General features: G+C 49.4%; 1 protein-coding gene across 2 annotated transcripts in view; it reads right to left on the bottom strand.

The window, feature by feature from the left end:
- Window positions 1–536: 536 nt before the first annotated feature.
- SPAG8 (sperm associated antigen 8) overlaps window positions 537–15,799 on the bottom strand; it is a 419,928-nt gene continuing 404,665 nt past the window's right edge. For both annotated transcript variants that reach the window (XM_069626773.1, XM_069626774.1), the window contains exon 7: window positions 537–2,895. In XM_069626773.1, the coding sequence (XP_069482874.1) occupies window positions 2,773–2,895 (123 nt within the window). In that variant the 3' untranslated portion in view covers window positions 537–2,772. The remainder of the gene's footprint in view (window positions 2,896–15,799) is intronic.

Raw genomic sequence — 15,799 nt, 5'->3', positions numbered from 1 at the left:
GTATGTTCCCTAGTCCAGGACATTGGCTCATGTCCCATAAGCCTAACCCCTTAACATCCAATGACTCTTGCTTAGATGTCCTTAGACTTCAGTACCGGCACCCCACCCAAGGGCAGCCACTGTTACCTGTATTGCTTCCTATGTACATCCTTTCTGTTCAGAACGGCGTCCCAATACCCAATACATACGATACATGGCTCCCATATGAAAAGTAAACTGTACAAGGCTCTGTGCCAGAGGACGGAAACGCTGGTCTGGAGGACCAGATCCTTATACAGGGTTACAGGTTCCTAGCAATCCCCTACACCCAATGGTCTCTCTATCAGGTAATAATGTCCTCATACATAATGTCGCCGGGAAAATGTTTTGCGGGGACATTATTACATGGAACCATGATCTCAAGGTGGTGTTGTTTATGACCCCATGTCCCCCCATGACCTTTGGCATACATAGGGAAGCAGTGGCTGTGCAGGCTGGCCTTTGGAAGTGGTGCCCACCAAGAGACAACACACATCAGTACAGACTACCCAGGTGAATCAATGTTGCACACTGTTTATTTGTTCTCAAAGGACCTTGTGACGTGAAGTCATACATAATGAATTCCATGAAATTGACAGAGTGGTGCCACACCACGAGACAAAGAAAAAACTCCACTTTTAGCCCATCCCACAGGTCTGAGCTCATCCGAGAGAAGCAAAGATCACCTCATTGTTGGTTGGACAGAAACAGGCCGCAGCAATGCACCAATGGCTGTCAAGTTAAAGGAGAAAGCGCTGCTTGGTGTTCAGAGGGTCAACGGTGGAACGCTGAAGGTGGGATGCAGGGTGCAGGCAAGAGGAGGTGTGGAAAGGATTGATCCATTCTGCGGCACATAAGGGAACTGTACCTGGTAGGCGTTGACTGGACGGGTTGGCGAGGGTTAGCAAAAAGAGCAGGCTTTGTGGATACGAGTGGAAGGAATGACCCGGAAGAACCTAGAGTTGAGTTTCCTTTTCCCCATCAGGCTTTCATGCACAGGGTTGTGGGTATTGACCTGCAAAAGGAAGAGTGTATGAATGGTGGCTGGGTTCCTTCAGATGAAGAGCTCGGAGAATTTGACTACCCTGTTCTGAAATGTTCATAGTCTAACATATACATGGCGGCTGGATCCCACCAGATGAAGAGCTCGGAGAATTTGACTATCCTGTTCTGAAACTTTCATAGTCTAACATATACAAGGCGGCTGGATCCCATCAGATGAAGAGCTCGGAGAATTTGACTACCCTGTTCTGAAACTTTCATAGCCTAACATATATATTTATCAATGAGTTTCCAGAGTTGCGCTGCGAGGGCCAGGAGAATCGTTGGAAGAGGTGGAGCCGTGTATTGACTGACGGGTTTCTGAAGGTGTTCTGGGTCAGCATAGGGAAGACGCTTTGGAAGAGTTGAAGAGACAGGTTAATACTCGGCTGTATAGGGTACAGGTCCACAATCGTATTGACTGGTTTGTTGCTGCAGAGTGTTCTGCAAGGGTCAGGCTGTGGAGGAAGGATTTGGAAGGTTTTGCAGAGCTCAATAGTTATGTCCATAAGCCGTAAATGCATCCGCATATTCTCCAGGGAGGTTCCTCAGGGGATCTGTCCAAGTCAAGATGTAGGGGACAGATCTGGAAGACTTTTCAGAGTGGGGTAGTTCTCCTGTGTACAAGGTACATCGGTTCATCTATGAATCCACTGTTGGGTTGGCCAAAGAGGGAAGGCAGTGAATAGCAAAACTGACAGACTTTACAGGTTGGGAAGTTCTCCTGTGCTTAGGGCGTTATTCAATATGCTCAAGGTAATCATTAATGGCCCACCTGTGAAAGGCGTTATTGGAAGAGTATTTAGTATGCAATATCACATAGGGTAAAGGCTCATCCATGTATTCACTGATGGGGTGGCTGAAGAGGACTTTAAGGGTCAGGCTACACATAGTTGATTCAGAGGGTTTATAGGTTGGGGGTAGTTCTCCTGGGTGAAGGTCATAGGCTCATCCATGTATTCACTGATGGGGCGGCTGAAGAGGACTTTAAGGGTCAGGCTACTCATAGTTGATTCAGAGAGTTTATAGGTTGGGGTAGTTCTCCTGGGTGTAGGGCATAGGCTCATCCATGTAGTCACTGATGGGGCGGCTGAGGAGGTCTTTATGGGTTAGGCTATACATAGTGGATTCAGAGAGTTCATAGGTTGGGAGAGTTCTCCTGGGTGTAGGGCGTAGGTCCATCGATGTAGTCACTGATGGGGCGGCTGAGGAGGACTTTATGGGATCGGCTATACATAGTGGATTCAGAGAGTTCATAGGTTGGGAGAGTTCTCCTGGGTGTAGGGCGTAGGTTCATCCATGTAGTCACTGATGGGGCGGCTGAGGTGGACTTTAAGGGTCAGGCTATACAGAGGGAATTCAGAGAGTTCATAGGTTGGGATAGTTCTCCTGGGTGTAGGTTGTAGGTTCATCCATGTAGTCACTGATGGGGCGGCTGAGGAGGACTTTAAGGGTCAGGCTATACAGAGGGAATTCAGAGAGTTCATAGGTTGGGATAGTTCTCCTGGGTGTAGGTTGTAGGTTCATCCATGTAGTCACTGATGGGGCAGCTGAGGAGGACTTTATGGGATAGGCTATACAGAGGGGATTCAGCGAGTTCATAGGTTGGGAGAGTTCTCCTGGGTGTAGGGCGTAGGTTCATCCATGTAGTCACTGATGGGGCGGCTGAGGAGGACTTTAAGGGTCAGGCTATACAGAGGGGATTCAGAGAGTTCATAGGTTGGGGTAGTTCTCCTGGGTGTAGGGCATAGGCTCATCCATGTATTCACTGATGGGGGTGCTGAACGTGGCACTCTTCTTAAATGGTGTGTCTCTCGTCCTTATAGTCGAAACTCCCTAAAAATAGAAAATCAAGGATTAATCATTCAAATTAAGACGGAAAAACACTTTGGTCACCGAAAAAAAAGATGTTGGGCATTAAGGATAGCAAAACAACACTCAGGGACTGGATAAGGCAGTCTGGATGGGAAACTACTGTTATCCCTCCCTTAAACCACAACGTTTTATCACACACATAAAAGGAAGGAAATGGGGGATCTTAGGGATCTCATTGGTTTTTTCAGCTCTAATAAATGGTGTTTGGAGAACACTACCACTGTCTCTCGTCGAAGGCACACCCTGAGCCTGTCGGGAAGTGCTAGCCCTAGGTTGACGGTGATGCACCGCTTATCTAAACGGGAAAGGAAGAGAACACTCTCCCTACTTAAGAAGACTGCCTATCTAGAAGGGAAAGGAAGAGAACACTGTCCCTTCCTAACAACACCGCCTATCTAAAAGGGAAAGGAAGAGAACAATGTCCCTACTTAAGAAGACTGCCTATCTAGAAGGGAAAGGAAGAGAACACTGTCCCTTCCTAACAACACCGCCTATCTAAACGGGAAAGGAAGAGAACACTCTCCCTACTTAAGAAGACTGCCTATCTAGAAGGGAAAGGAAGAGAACACTGTCCCTTCCTAACAACACCGCCTATCTAAACGGGAAAGGAAGAGAACACTCTCCCTACTTAAGAAGACTGCCTATCTAGAAGGGAAAGGAAGAGAACACTGTCCCTTCCTAACAACACCGCCTATCTAAACGGGAAAGGAAGAGAACACTCTCCCTACTTAAGAAGACTGCCTATCTAGAAGGGAAAGGAAGAGAACACTGTCCCTTCCTAACAACACCGCCTATCTAAACGGGAAAGGAAGAGAACACTCTCCCTACTTAAGAAGACTGCCTATCTAGAAGGGAAAGGAAGAGAACACTGTCCCTTCCTAACAACACCGCCTATCTAAACGGGAAAGGAAGAGAACACTCTCCCTACTTAAGAAGACTGCCTATCTAGAAGGGAAAGGAAGAGAACACTGTCCCTACCTAACAACTCCGCCTATCTATAAGGGAAAGGAAGAGAACACTGTCCCTACTTAACAACACCGCCTATCTAAAAGAGAAAGGAAGAGAACACTGTCCCTACTTAACAACACCGCCTATCTAAAAGGGAAAGGAAGAGAACACTCTCCCTACTTAACAACACCGCCTATCTAAAAGGGAAAGGAAGAGAACACTGTCCCTACTTAACAACACCGCCTATCTAAAAGGGAAATGAAGAGAACACTCTCCCTACTTAACAACACCGCCTATCTAAAAGGGAAAGGAAGAGAACACTCTCCCTACTTAACAACACCGCCTATCTATAAGAGAAAGGAAGAGAACACTGTCCCTACTTAAGAACACTGCCTATCTAGAAGGGAAAGGAAGAGAACACTCTCCCTACTTAACAACGCCGCCTATCTAGAAGGGAAAGGAAGAGAACACTGTCCCTACCTAACAACACCGCCTATCTAAAAGGGAAAGGAAGAGAACACTGTCCCTACCTAACAACACCGCCTATCTAAAAGGGAAAGGAAGAGAACACTCTCCCTACTTAACAACACCGCCTATCTAAAAGGGAAAGGAAGAGAACACTGTCCCTACTTAACAACACCGCCTATCTAAACGGGAAAGGAAGAGAACACTCTCCCTACTTAAGAAGACTGCCTATCTAGAAGGGAAAGGAAGAGAACAATGTCCCTACTTAAGAAGACTGCCTATCTAGAAGGGAAAGGAAGAGAACACTGTCCCTTCCTAACAACACCGCCTATCTAAACGGGAAAGGAAGAGAACAATGTCCCTACTTAAGAACACTGCCTATCTAGAAGGGAAAGGAAGAGAACACTGTCCCTACCTAACAACACCGCCTATCTAAAAGGGAAAGGAAGAGAACACTCTCCCTACTTAACAACACCGCCTATCTATAAGGGAAAGGAAGAGAACACTGTCCCTACTTAACAACACCGCCTATCTAAAAGGGAAAGGAAGAGAACACTGTCCCTACTAAACAACACCGCCTATCTAAAAGGGAAAGGAAGAGAACACTCTCCCTACTTAACAACGCCGCCTATCTATAAGGGAAAGGAAGAGAACACTGTCCCTACTTAACGATATGGCATCATACGATTGCTCAATAGAAATCCAATCAGGAAGTGGCCCAACCAGGGTGGCCAATTATAACCCTGATTAGGCGCAAGAGTCACACTGCCTAGGGGAATTTAACATATATCTATTAACCAACTTGGCAGTCTCTTCTCAGTACGTATGTATCGATCACTTGTGGATATTAAAACCAAGGCGCCTGATGGGGGATCGGAGATAAAAGACTCACAGATGCCCTGTTACCATGAGCAAAATCGGGCTAGTTCAGAGACATGTAGCCCAACACTATTCTAGGATATGGCCAGAATAACACAAGCGAGTCTCCGGATCAGGCCTATGACCCGAGCGGATCTAAGACACTAGGGAACTGCACCAGTGCCGTGTGCCGATAGACGAGGAGCAGCAGGCACCCACGCCCCTCGCCTTTAGAAAATGCCCCCAATTTTGGAGCTACGAGTAGACGGGGGTGAATGCTGAATCCGGATTTGCAGATTTGTTACGAAGTAATCCCCACATTCGAATGATCGGGTCTTGAAGAAGATGACAGCAGCAGTACTGTCATCGAAACCAGCAACCTTTTGTTACTCTTATCTTTTTGGCGCGGAGGAGTCAGGATTTCCTGTTGAGAGGTATTTTCTGGGCTGTATATTTGTGACCCAGGTTTCCCCCATCTAACCACCCCTCCTCCCCGAGAGAACTGCAGGGGAAGCAGAGCTTGCTGCAATGCAAGGGGGAGGAGTGTATGGGTGGGAGACAGGGAGGTACAGAGATACAAAAGAGAAAGAGTGAGGGGGAGAGGAAGCAGGAGTGGGCGTGAGAAGAAGGGCAAGAGGAAGCAGGAGTAGGCGTGAGAGGAAGAGAGAGAAGACAGGGAGAGAGTGTGAGAGGAGAGTGGGGTAGAGTGGGCAGAGGGTGAGGTAGAGAGGCAGCAAGAGCGTGAGGGAGTGAGAAGAAAGAGATAGAGCGTGTGGGAGAGGAGAGAGGGAGGTACAGAGAGCGTGAGAGGAAGAGAGAGAAGAAAGGGAGAGAGTGTGGGAGGAGAGTGGGGTAGAGCGAGGAGAGGGTGAGGTAGAGAGGCAGCGAGAGCGTGAGGGAGTGAGAAGAAAGAGATGGAGTGTGAGAGAGGAGAGAGGGAGGTGCAGAAAGGTAGAGAGAGCCTGAGATGAAGAGAGAGAAGAAAGGGAGAGAGTGTGAGAGGAGAGTGAGGTAGAGCGAGCAGAGGGTGAGGCAGAGAGGCAGCGAGAGCATGAGGGATTGAGAAGAAAGAGATGTAGAGAGTGTGAGAGAGGAGAGAGGGAGGTACAGAGAGGTAGAGATCGTGAGAGGAAGGGAGAAACAGAGAGAGAGAGAGAGAGGGAGAAAGAGATGTCTAGAGATTGGGAGAGGTAGATAGAAGGTAAAATAGAGCGAGAAGTAGCAGGAGACAGAGTGATACAGTGAGAGATATAGGTCGAGAGAGAGAAAGGTAGAGAGAAAAGGAGATAAGTAGAGAGAGAGAGAGAGGGACCGAGAATGAAGGTGACGAACAGAGACCCGAAGGGAAATGGAGGAGGCACCCCGATAACCGGGGCAGGGGCCTTCCTCCTTCCGCTCTCTCGTCCCTCCCCCCGCGGGGGCAGGGGAGAGGGCGGCAAGAGGCCGAAAAAGAGCGCCAAGCGCTGCAAAAGCCCGCGAAGGGCAACAAAAGAAAGGGGAGGAGCTTGGGATTCATAAGCGGCAGGCGCCCGGCACAGGAGCACTTGCAGCTCTTCCAGCAGCCGGGCGCCCGCCAAGCATGAGAGGATTTTCGTTTCATGAGAGGATTTTCGTTTTGTTCGTGTTACTGTTCCCAAGCGAGAAGAGGAAGCGTTCCGGTTTTATCGGGGTTCCAGCGGAGCAGTGATAAGGAGGCAGCCAGGAGGGTGCGTCGGGTAAGGAGCGGCGTAGTAAGCTTGGAAAGGGCCAGTATCGGATAAAGGGTTAGTAGTACAGTCAGCTGGGTGTCGAGTGCTGAGAGCAGGGGGTTCCAGCAAGTTATTGGGGATCATTGAACTCCCACTGTTTCCTGCTGTACGTCGGGTATGCCGGGCCAAATGGTACTAGTGTACGGGGTTGCCTTGCGACATGGGGTTAGCCAGCAGTCGGGTGACCTTTGGTGAGAGGAGCTGGCAAGGTTGGGCGGTAAGGGGACACACTAGTTTGCCGTTGCCCAAGCCGGCCTGTGTTTACAAGGATAGACGTGGTTATATTGTATGCGTATTGTGGTCTTCTTGGGCATGTCAGGGGGCGGATTATCAAAGGCCCAGACAGGTTTCCCACGGTGGATTGCACCGGTGCCGCGTGTCCGGGCATTCAGGGGTTAAAGTGTCCGCCGTGCTGCATAGGAAATGCTGAGAGAGGATCTGCGGTTCAGGTGCGTTTTGCAGAGTTGTACGAATTAGGTAGTATGCGTTTTCAACGTCGATGTGTCTATTATGGTATGGTTAATGCAGATGCAGCACCCTGTTCCGCTTTACGTCCGCCTGGCCCAAGGCTCCAGAATGTCAATGTGAGGTAGGGTTCCGGGGTCGCATTTAAAGGTGGTGTACTAATTGCGAAAATGTACCGGCGTATTTACTTTATGCACCTAGGATTATGAGTTGGGAAATACAGGAACAACGCTTAGAACGACTGGTTATCTGGGGGGCCTTGAGGTTATAAGGGGTTTATCAATATGTCATTCAGAGATGGCCGCTTTGTCTGTTAATGAGCAGGGGAAAGATGTATGTTCGGACGAAGAGTGTCCATTGCTGGAATGGCTACACAAGGTTTTGATGAAATGCATTGTGGGATAGCTCTGGGGAGCTTATACGCCTCGTCAGTGAACTTGCTACGGAGCTGCACATTAATACTGCCAGGGCTGATAGCAGTGCCTGGATGGGAAAGCAGTTTCCGTTTTCACCGTCAGTATTTTATGTTTTGATTTGGTGCACATGGTAGCCGGGATGGGGTCTCTTTGGGCATGTCGGGGGCTGTAATACTTTGCAACCAAAGTAGCGGACAGGTGCTGCAACTACAGGTGTGGCAGTTGCAGTATGCGGGGAACCCGCGGTGTATATATAATGAAGGTCAGCCGGGGAGATTATGTTCCCGGGCCCGCATTCGAGGGCTGATGTTTGTTACGTGCCACTCAGTGTGCTTGGAGGGGCCCCCAGGCGGGGGGTCACCAGTCGGAGTGTTAGATGGTGGATCGCTAGTGCCGTGAGCACTAATGCACAGCTGGGGGTATTGTAATTCCGTTTGGGTTAAATGAGGTATGAAGTCATGGTAAAGGGGTTTTTGTGACTGCATGTAGACGTGGGTAGGCAAATGTGCTATACCGGATAAAATTACAGTTTTAGGGTACAGGCCGGTTATAAGGCGTGTTCCGTGGGTCGTTTGTCTGACCATAGCGGGGGCGGTTCTATTAAACGCCATTTTGGTGCGCAAGTTGTTGGAGCTGCGCAAGAGGCAGCATTCGATTCAGACGCTATGGTTTCTGGTATAAGGGCAGGAGATGGTATGGATTGCAAGGAAGCGGGCGCCGTCCCGCAAGTCGGCTGTGTTGCTCATGTGCTGAATTGATAAGAGCAGGTTCAATGCAGCTGACCCGGCGAATTGAGGGTCGGTTGTCACGGTAGGAAGTGATAAAAGTACGAAGGGTATAGCCGGTAGGGGCTTAGCATGGGGTTATGAGCGGCGGCGTTTAATACGCAAAGGTATAGGGGTAGATAATTACACAGGGGTTTTATGGTGGAGGCGAACCCTATACGATTTTATGGATGCACACGATGATTCAGCACGTGTAAAGGCGGAAAGGGCAAGGCGTTGCAATCAAGGTAGTTGCCCCTGTGGGTACGATGTCAGATTCACCTTAAAATGGAAGGGACAACAGCTGGTCCGGTAGCACAGCGAGTAGAACGCTCACATAGATAGCTGTGCAGAGCCCGCGGACGCAGGTTCGGATCTCGGCAGGGCCTAGCTCACCCAGGCACCCTTCCAAAGTCAATAAATGGCCACCACTCACCAGGTGGAAAATGAGCAGGGCTCAGAAGCCTGAGGGTTCGCAGCGCTATATAGCTGCTTAAGTATTATGTTAACGCGTGGTTGGCGCTGTGTAGGCTGCATGTATGATAAATAAATGACTGGACTGAGGCTGTGCTGAACTGCACGTCTTGTTAAATACAGGCGTACCCGGCGAAAGCTTTAGGGCTAAACAGGTAGGGCCGAGTACGAGCATGGTTTCGAGTTTGAACGAGGCTGAAAGAAAATTGTTCTCTTCAGCTACGGGGGGAAGATGAGTTTTCACCACTAAGATGGATTGTGTGGCCAGGCTACAGGGGTGTGGAGTGGCGGAGCTACGCAGATGGTAAAGGCTCGCGGTCGGAAGCCGTGCCGCATGCCCGGTTACAAGATGGAGGTTTTGAAGCATTTTGGGGATCATGGGCAGGCTCCGTTTACGTACAAATATGACTAGGCGCCACACATGCGTTATGTGGCGCATTGCAGGGAAGGTTGCGAGGCGCCCGCGTGTTCAGTATGGGTGACATTGAGTGTCTCCTCGTGGGCTTAGGTAGGGCATTGGCGCTCATGAACAGCGGAAATGAGGGCAAACTACCGTCAGTTGGGATGGGTGAACAGTGCAGTGGGCTTGCATGTGTCAGCAAGGGAATATTCCATGTTTACAGCCAGGTTTCAACTTGTCTTATGTGGCGTTTTTATTTTGGCCAGGCTGAGCGACCCACTAGCAGCAAGGTGATGGGGCGCAGTCAGGGAAAGTATGGAAGGCTACAGCCGGGGGATTAACATGGGTAAGTTCGGTGGCGCAACTGCACATGGGAGGGTTAAAGCTTTCGATTGGGCCACAGTTCACCTGGGCGGAGCGTTCTGTAAGGATCACATCTCTGGTGCGGTGCTATCGCAACTGCCACGTGGTGCAGGGGTTGGTGGTACAGCTGCTATGACACAGCAGCAGCGGATTAGTTATCAGCCACGTGGGTTGGGTTGACGGCATTTGTTTGTTTTTTGTGGTAGCAGCCACAGAGGTGACACAGGGGCTACAGAGTGTTCAAATGCGTCAGCTGAATTCGCAAGTAACGGATAGGGGTTTGCAGTGAGGGACTCTATTACGGAACTCACGTTGTGGCCCGTGATGAGACGTTGCGGTACACAAACTTTTCTGTGCAGCAGGCTTTTAAAGGAATTTCCACCACGGAAAGGTGGTTGGTCGGGATCACGCAGGGTCACACGGTTTGACAGGAGTGGCAAGGCATTGCAAATTTGTAGGACATAAGAGTGAATGTACCTAAGTGAATAGGGCGAATCAGGGGATGTACAAAAGCGTAGAGGTGAGGACAGCTCAGGGGGAGCAGGCTGGACTTGGAAGCAAGATGACACAGAGCAACAAAAGTTTGATCCCATGTTAGCGCGTGGAAACCTCGGGGTATTAAGCGCATTAGAAAAAACCTATCCTCCTACCAACTTTCCAAATGATATAAAGCAGGTTAGGAGAGGATGGGAGAATAGGCCGGGGAGGCAATAAGGGCACGGAGGTAGATGGATACCCTTGTAGGCAACCATATCTGGGCAGATTCGAGTGGGCATGGGATGGGACATATCTGAATTGGCCAGGGGGTGAAGGTTGCTGGGGCACTCAGGTCAGGGGCGGAGCCACCGAGGTCAATGCACAGGAGGGCATACCCTATAAAACAGGTTGTCCATGTTGGGTCATGGTGGGGTACCTTATCACTGCAGGGCCTGGTAGTTGCAAGGGCATTGATGCGGGGGAGAGGGCTCAGGCTAGCCATTGGGCTACAGAAGTGGTCATGAAAGTTACTAATACACAACGCAATATATTGGGCTTGCGCACATGGGCCAGTTCGGTGGAATCAATATAACACCACTAGTATGTGGCAAAGGTGGGATAAGTTTTGAGCCAAAAGACATGTCAGTATGTACAGTAGCTTCGTGTATAGACTCCACTAAGCGGGAGTCGGAGCAGCGCCTCTTGGGAGCCTAACACGGCAGGGGCGTCTGGTGGTGGCAACGAGGGCTCCGCTTCCTCGAACAAATGACTTTTTCTCAGCCCGAAAACACCCGCAAGGGCAGGGAGGTATCAGGCACGGAGGGTTGAGAGAGTTGTGTCCACGAAGGAGAGGGTTGGATAATGCAAGGACGGAGTCGGACCAGCGCCTCTTGGGAGCCTAAAAACGGCAGGGGCGTCTGGTGTTGGCAACGAGGGCTCAGCCTTCTCGAACAAATGGCGCTCTCTCACCCCTAAAACACCTGCAGGGGCAGGGTGTTACCAGGCACGGAGTGTTGGGAGAGTTGTGCCTGGTAAGGAGATGGTTGGAAGTGAAGGAGGCAGTTGGCTTCAAAGCAGTGGTAGAACCAGGAGCCGGTGGTGCGAGAGCAGGTCAAGGAGGATGGAAAGGTGGGGGGGGGACTGAGGTACCCCAGGATCAGGCACAACTGGCAAAGGTGACATCCCTGGTCAAGGAAGGATAGAAGGACTGGCACCGGGCAGCAAGGTGTACACAGAACTTTCTAGAGTTACAAATTAGGAAAAGGGGGAGCCACGGTGGGCTGTAACCCACCTTTGGCGTGGCGGTGTTGTGGCGACCAATGAGAACAGAAAGACTCCGAATGAGCCATTGCTAAACCGGAAGGGGCTTCGCCCATTCTGGACCGCGCCTCCTGGGAGCCTAAACGGCGGGGGTGCCTGGCGGTAGCAATTGGGGCTCAGCTTCCCCCCAACAAACGGCGCTCCCCCACTCCGCAAATACCTGCAGGGGCAGGCGATTCTCAGACTCGAAGGTCTTGGGGGAGTTGGGCCTGCAATGGACATGGATAAAAAGGGGGAAGCAGGACGAGGAGCAGTCGCCGCATCTTTGGAGCTATTTTCAATATCGTTTGCTGTGGTTATATATATGTGTGAAAATAAATCTGCGGCCTTGTTATGCCAAAACAAAGGAAAATGTCTCATTCAGCACCTTACTGGAGGGGAAAGGAAAGGGGCTGGCAAGAATGAGTAATGGGTGATGCATATGGTATAGCTAATGGACAAATGCCCAGGTTATGAGAGAGCACAAATGGAAACAGAGACTGCAGTCGAGTTCCTGGGGAAATATGACTTGGGATGAAAGATCACTGCAGATCGTAGGGGGCAGTCTCTGAAAGGGAATAAGGGTGCAGAGGAGAGGGAAAGACTGCGGGTATTGGGGGAAGTGATCGGAAGAAGGAAAAGAACGAACCATAAAGGAGACTTCCTGGAAGGATAGAGTGGTGAGAGAGGTGGTCTACTGTGGGAATGACTGCAAAAGGTGAAAGAACGGTGTGGAAAGCGACTGCCGGGGCAGAGCTGCAGGTAAAGGACACTGGCGGGAATCGAGTACAGAGAGGAGCGGAGCAGCCATAGTATCGAGACCAGTAAAGACAGACTGTACAGAGGTAGAACTGCCAGGCAGCGTACTGGCTCATCTTTACAGAGAAGCTGCTCTGCATATAGTGAAGCATTGGCCCACCTGACCCCCTCCCTGCAGCTGCAACTTCCTTCCAGACATAGCCCCCCTCTTACTTCAGTCCACTTCTTGCTCTCCTTCCCAGCAGGCTAAGGTCCGGCTTCCTCAAAAGGGGGCGCAAAACGCCTCGGGCAAGGATCAGCACTTTGAAACTACTGTGGTGGTGATTCGGCAAAGTAAAAAAGCATAGTAGCATAACATACCAATAAAACAACGCCGTGGCAATCTCACTATTCATAGCTAAAGGCGGTGTAAGAGACTTGAGCGACGCCTTAGTTTCAGATGTGAGGGGTGGTTCAGATAACTGGGTCAGTCCATGCTTGGGTCGCATTCTATGCATGGGCAACTAAACAAATGGGTAGCATACATGAATGGTTTGTGGATTTATGACTTGTCAACAGTAGGAGATAAGCTTATGGGGTTCCCTATCGATACCAGATAGGGTGTGGCTCTAAGTGGCAGCCATTTTGGAGTCTCCCCAAATGCCCCTGATTTATTACTTGTCAACAGTAGGAGATAAGCTCACATGGTTCCCTATTCATTACCAGATAGGGCATGGCTCTAAGGAGCAGCCATTTTGGAGTCCCTCCAAATGCCCCAGATTTAGGACTTGTCAACAGTACGAGATATACTCACAGAGCCTCTTATCCAATTCCAGATAGGGCGGGTCTCCTCACGGCAGCCATTTTGGAGTCTCCCCAAATGCCCCTGATTTATGACTTGTCAACAGCGGGAGATACACTCGTGGCTCCCTATATGGACACAGCCCTGACTCTGTACAGCCCACTAAAGAGTGCATGCAAACGATGCACGCTATACCCACACAGCAAGTCTGAAAGAACAGCGGAGCCCTATGAACATGGGAGCCCTCACTATATAAAGAGAGCAGTTGCCTCGTGAAGCTGTTGAGAATAGTTTGTGGTCCTGACTTGTCTGGCAGACCAAGAAAAGAAAACACCCGCTTTCATGCGGTGAGACGGCCCGGTGATGGGCGCGGTGACTCATGCCCCCATGTTGGGATACGTCGAGGTCACAGGGCTTTTCGCTGTGCTGGAAGGCCAGGTGTCTGAAAGATGTAATATGGTAACTTCCAGGCATCAGAAAAGTAACCAGCCAGAAATGTGGTCTCACTCAGGCCTATGCCTTCAGTCATTGGCAAGAGCGGCATCTTGGCACTTAAAGGCCCAGTATCCAATAAAAACAGCTTCACTGGCCAGCATATTCCCATCTGCTGAGAGGTAGGAGTGAGTGGCTTTACATGTTGGGCAAGTCATTAAGATAATCAAGTCCAGATGCTAGACTCACAACACTGATCAAATGGGACAGGGGTGAGAAGTAGCCTGAAAAAATGGGTAACCAGATATTGGGTAAATTAAGGTAGGAGGCCTTTTGAACATGATTTCGAAGCTGCTCTCTATACCTCACAACATATGAGCTTGTGGGTGACTTGTGTATACACTGACATGTTTCCATTAGTGCATTTGCATCTGTGCATTTACACTGGTTGTGCTCATTTTTCAGGGAACAACACAGATGCATTGGCGTGGAGAGAGATATAGACAAAATAAAAAAGGGAGGGGAATGTGAGGCGTGTCCACATTATTTGGCAACAAAATAAAATCATGCGAATGCACAGATTTAAATGCAAGACTGCACATGCTTAAAGATGTAAAAGCAGAAATGAGGCAACATGGAATGGCCAGGAGGCATGTAGGGTCCAGGTGTGTGCGCTGCTCCCTACAAAGGGAAGCCTTGGGTTATAGAATGGGGAACCTTTGATTCATACTTTCTGAACTTTACAATTCACCACAATGTGTGCAAGTGTGAGCATTTCACCAAATTTGAGGATATCTAGATTAACCCAAGAGCGCATTATTTGGGGATGACACACATTGTTGACATGTGCCCAGGCAGGGGTGCACTTGCAGGGGCTCTGTCTGCAGCAGAAGTATGAAAGGGGTGCAGTACACATTAAGGTATGCAGAGTAATGCTGGAGAGGAGGTTGTCTTTTACTGCTTTGCAGAGAGGATCACCTTTGTGGAGTTCTGTGCATTCCTGGCAGTGTTGCATTGACACAAACGTAAGCACAGTCATGGTACAGGATGTGACAGGCTGGTCACAGGATGTGTGGTGACAGGATATGACTTGTCATCAACATTTGTAATATATGCTGCCTCTGCCCTAATACAAGACCTTTGGTCTCGCCGAGTGACCGCAGGTAAAATTATTTTGTACCATTGCCAATGGGCCTTCAGAGGAACTAACAGCATATCTCAACTCTCTCCATAATGGTGCATTAGACAAAATCTGTGCGCCCCATCTGCAAAGTGCCCCCCGAGGTGGGTGCATGGTGACATATGATGATGTTTGAATGCTTCTGTATGTTTCTGCGGGATCCAGAGTTAAGGCGTTGGTTGCAAAGTGGCTTAGCCACATGCCTCATAAAAGGGAGAAGCCATGCCTATTTTCAATTTACCTTGTTTTAAAGTTTATTTTGATGCTTTTGTTCACACCTTGAAAAAAGGAACAAAAACCTATAGAAAGTGAAGCTCGTCTATGCTTGGGGCAGCAACTTAGTGCACAGGTGGCGGTTGCGCCAGCCTCGGCAACAATGTGTGATCATTTGAAGTAGTCGGTCGATGGATCAATAGGGGTGGATCCGTTTTGGAGCCCCATAAAATACAACACTCTTTTTTTAGTTCCCTTTCTGAAAACAGTCACACTTTTTAAATACAGGATTGAAATGTGCACTACTGTTGGGCTGCTTTTAGAGAATTTTGGGTTGGGTTGCAGTGGGGTCAAGGCATCTGGAGTGTGATTATCTTTTAGACCGCCCAGGCTTGGTTGGTGTTAAGACTCAATTACTCTGCATATTCTAGTCTCTCGCATGGTTTGACTTCAAGGCACATCTCCTTATTAGCGCATTCATTACATTCTACATGTTCTAATGGTATCTCTTTATTGAAATACCCTTGTGTCTGGGCCACTATTTTAATTTCTTTCATTTGAATATTGGGCTTGGTTGCTGTGGGGTGAGGGCTCCACACTGCTATGGAGATGTTACCATTCTGCAGAGCATCGCCTCTGGCATCTTGCAACCGGTGACCCACTTTTTACATGGGTGACTGCTGTCTACCCGGGATGAAAAAGATCACTAGGCCATGATTAAGGTGCCAACTGTTGATGTCTGTACTGAGCAAGGTACTGGATACATCAATTGTGCACCAGACTTCATGAACCTTGCGTACCCCTCCTCCCTATTCTTCCCCAT

The sequence above is a fragment of the Ambystoma mexicanum genome, chromosome 6p, assembly GCF_040938575.1.
Source record: "Ambystoma mexicanum isolate Mex_15411 chromosome 6p, UKY_AmexF1_1, whole genome shotgun sequence".
NCBI lineage: Eukaryota > Metazoa > Chordata > Amphibia > Caudata > Ambystomatidae > Ambystoma > Ambystoma mexicanum.
This window is presented reverse-complemented; position numbering and strand designations above follow the sequence as displayed.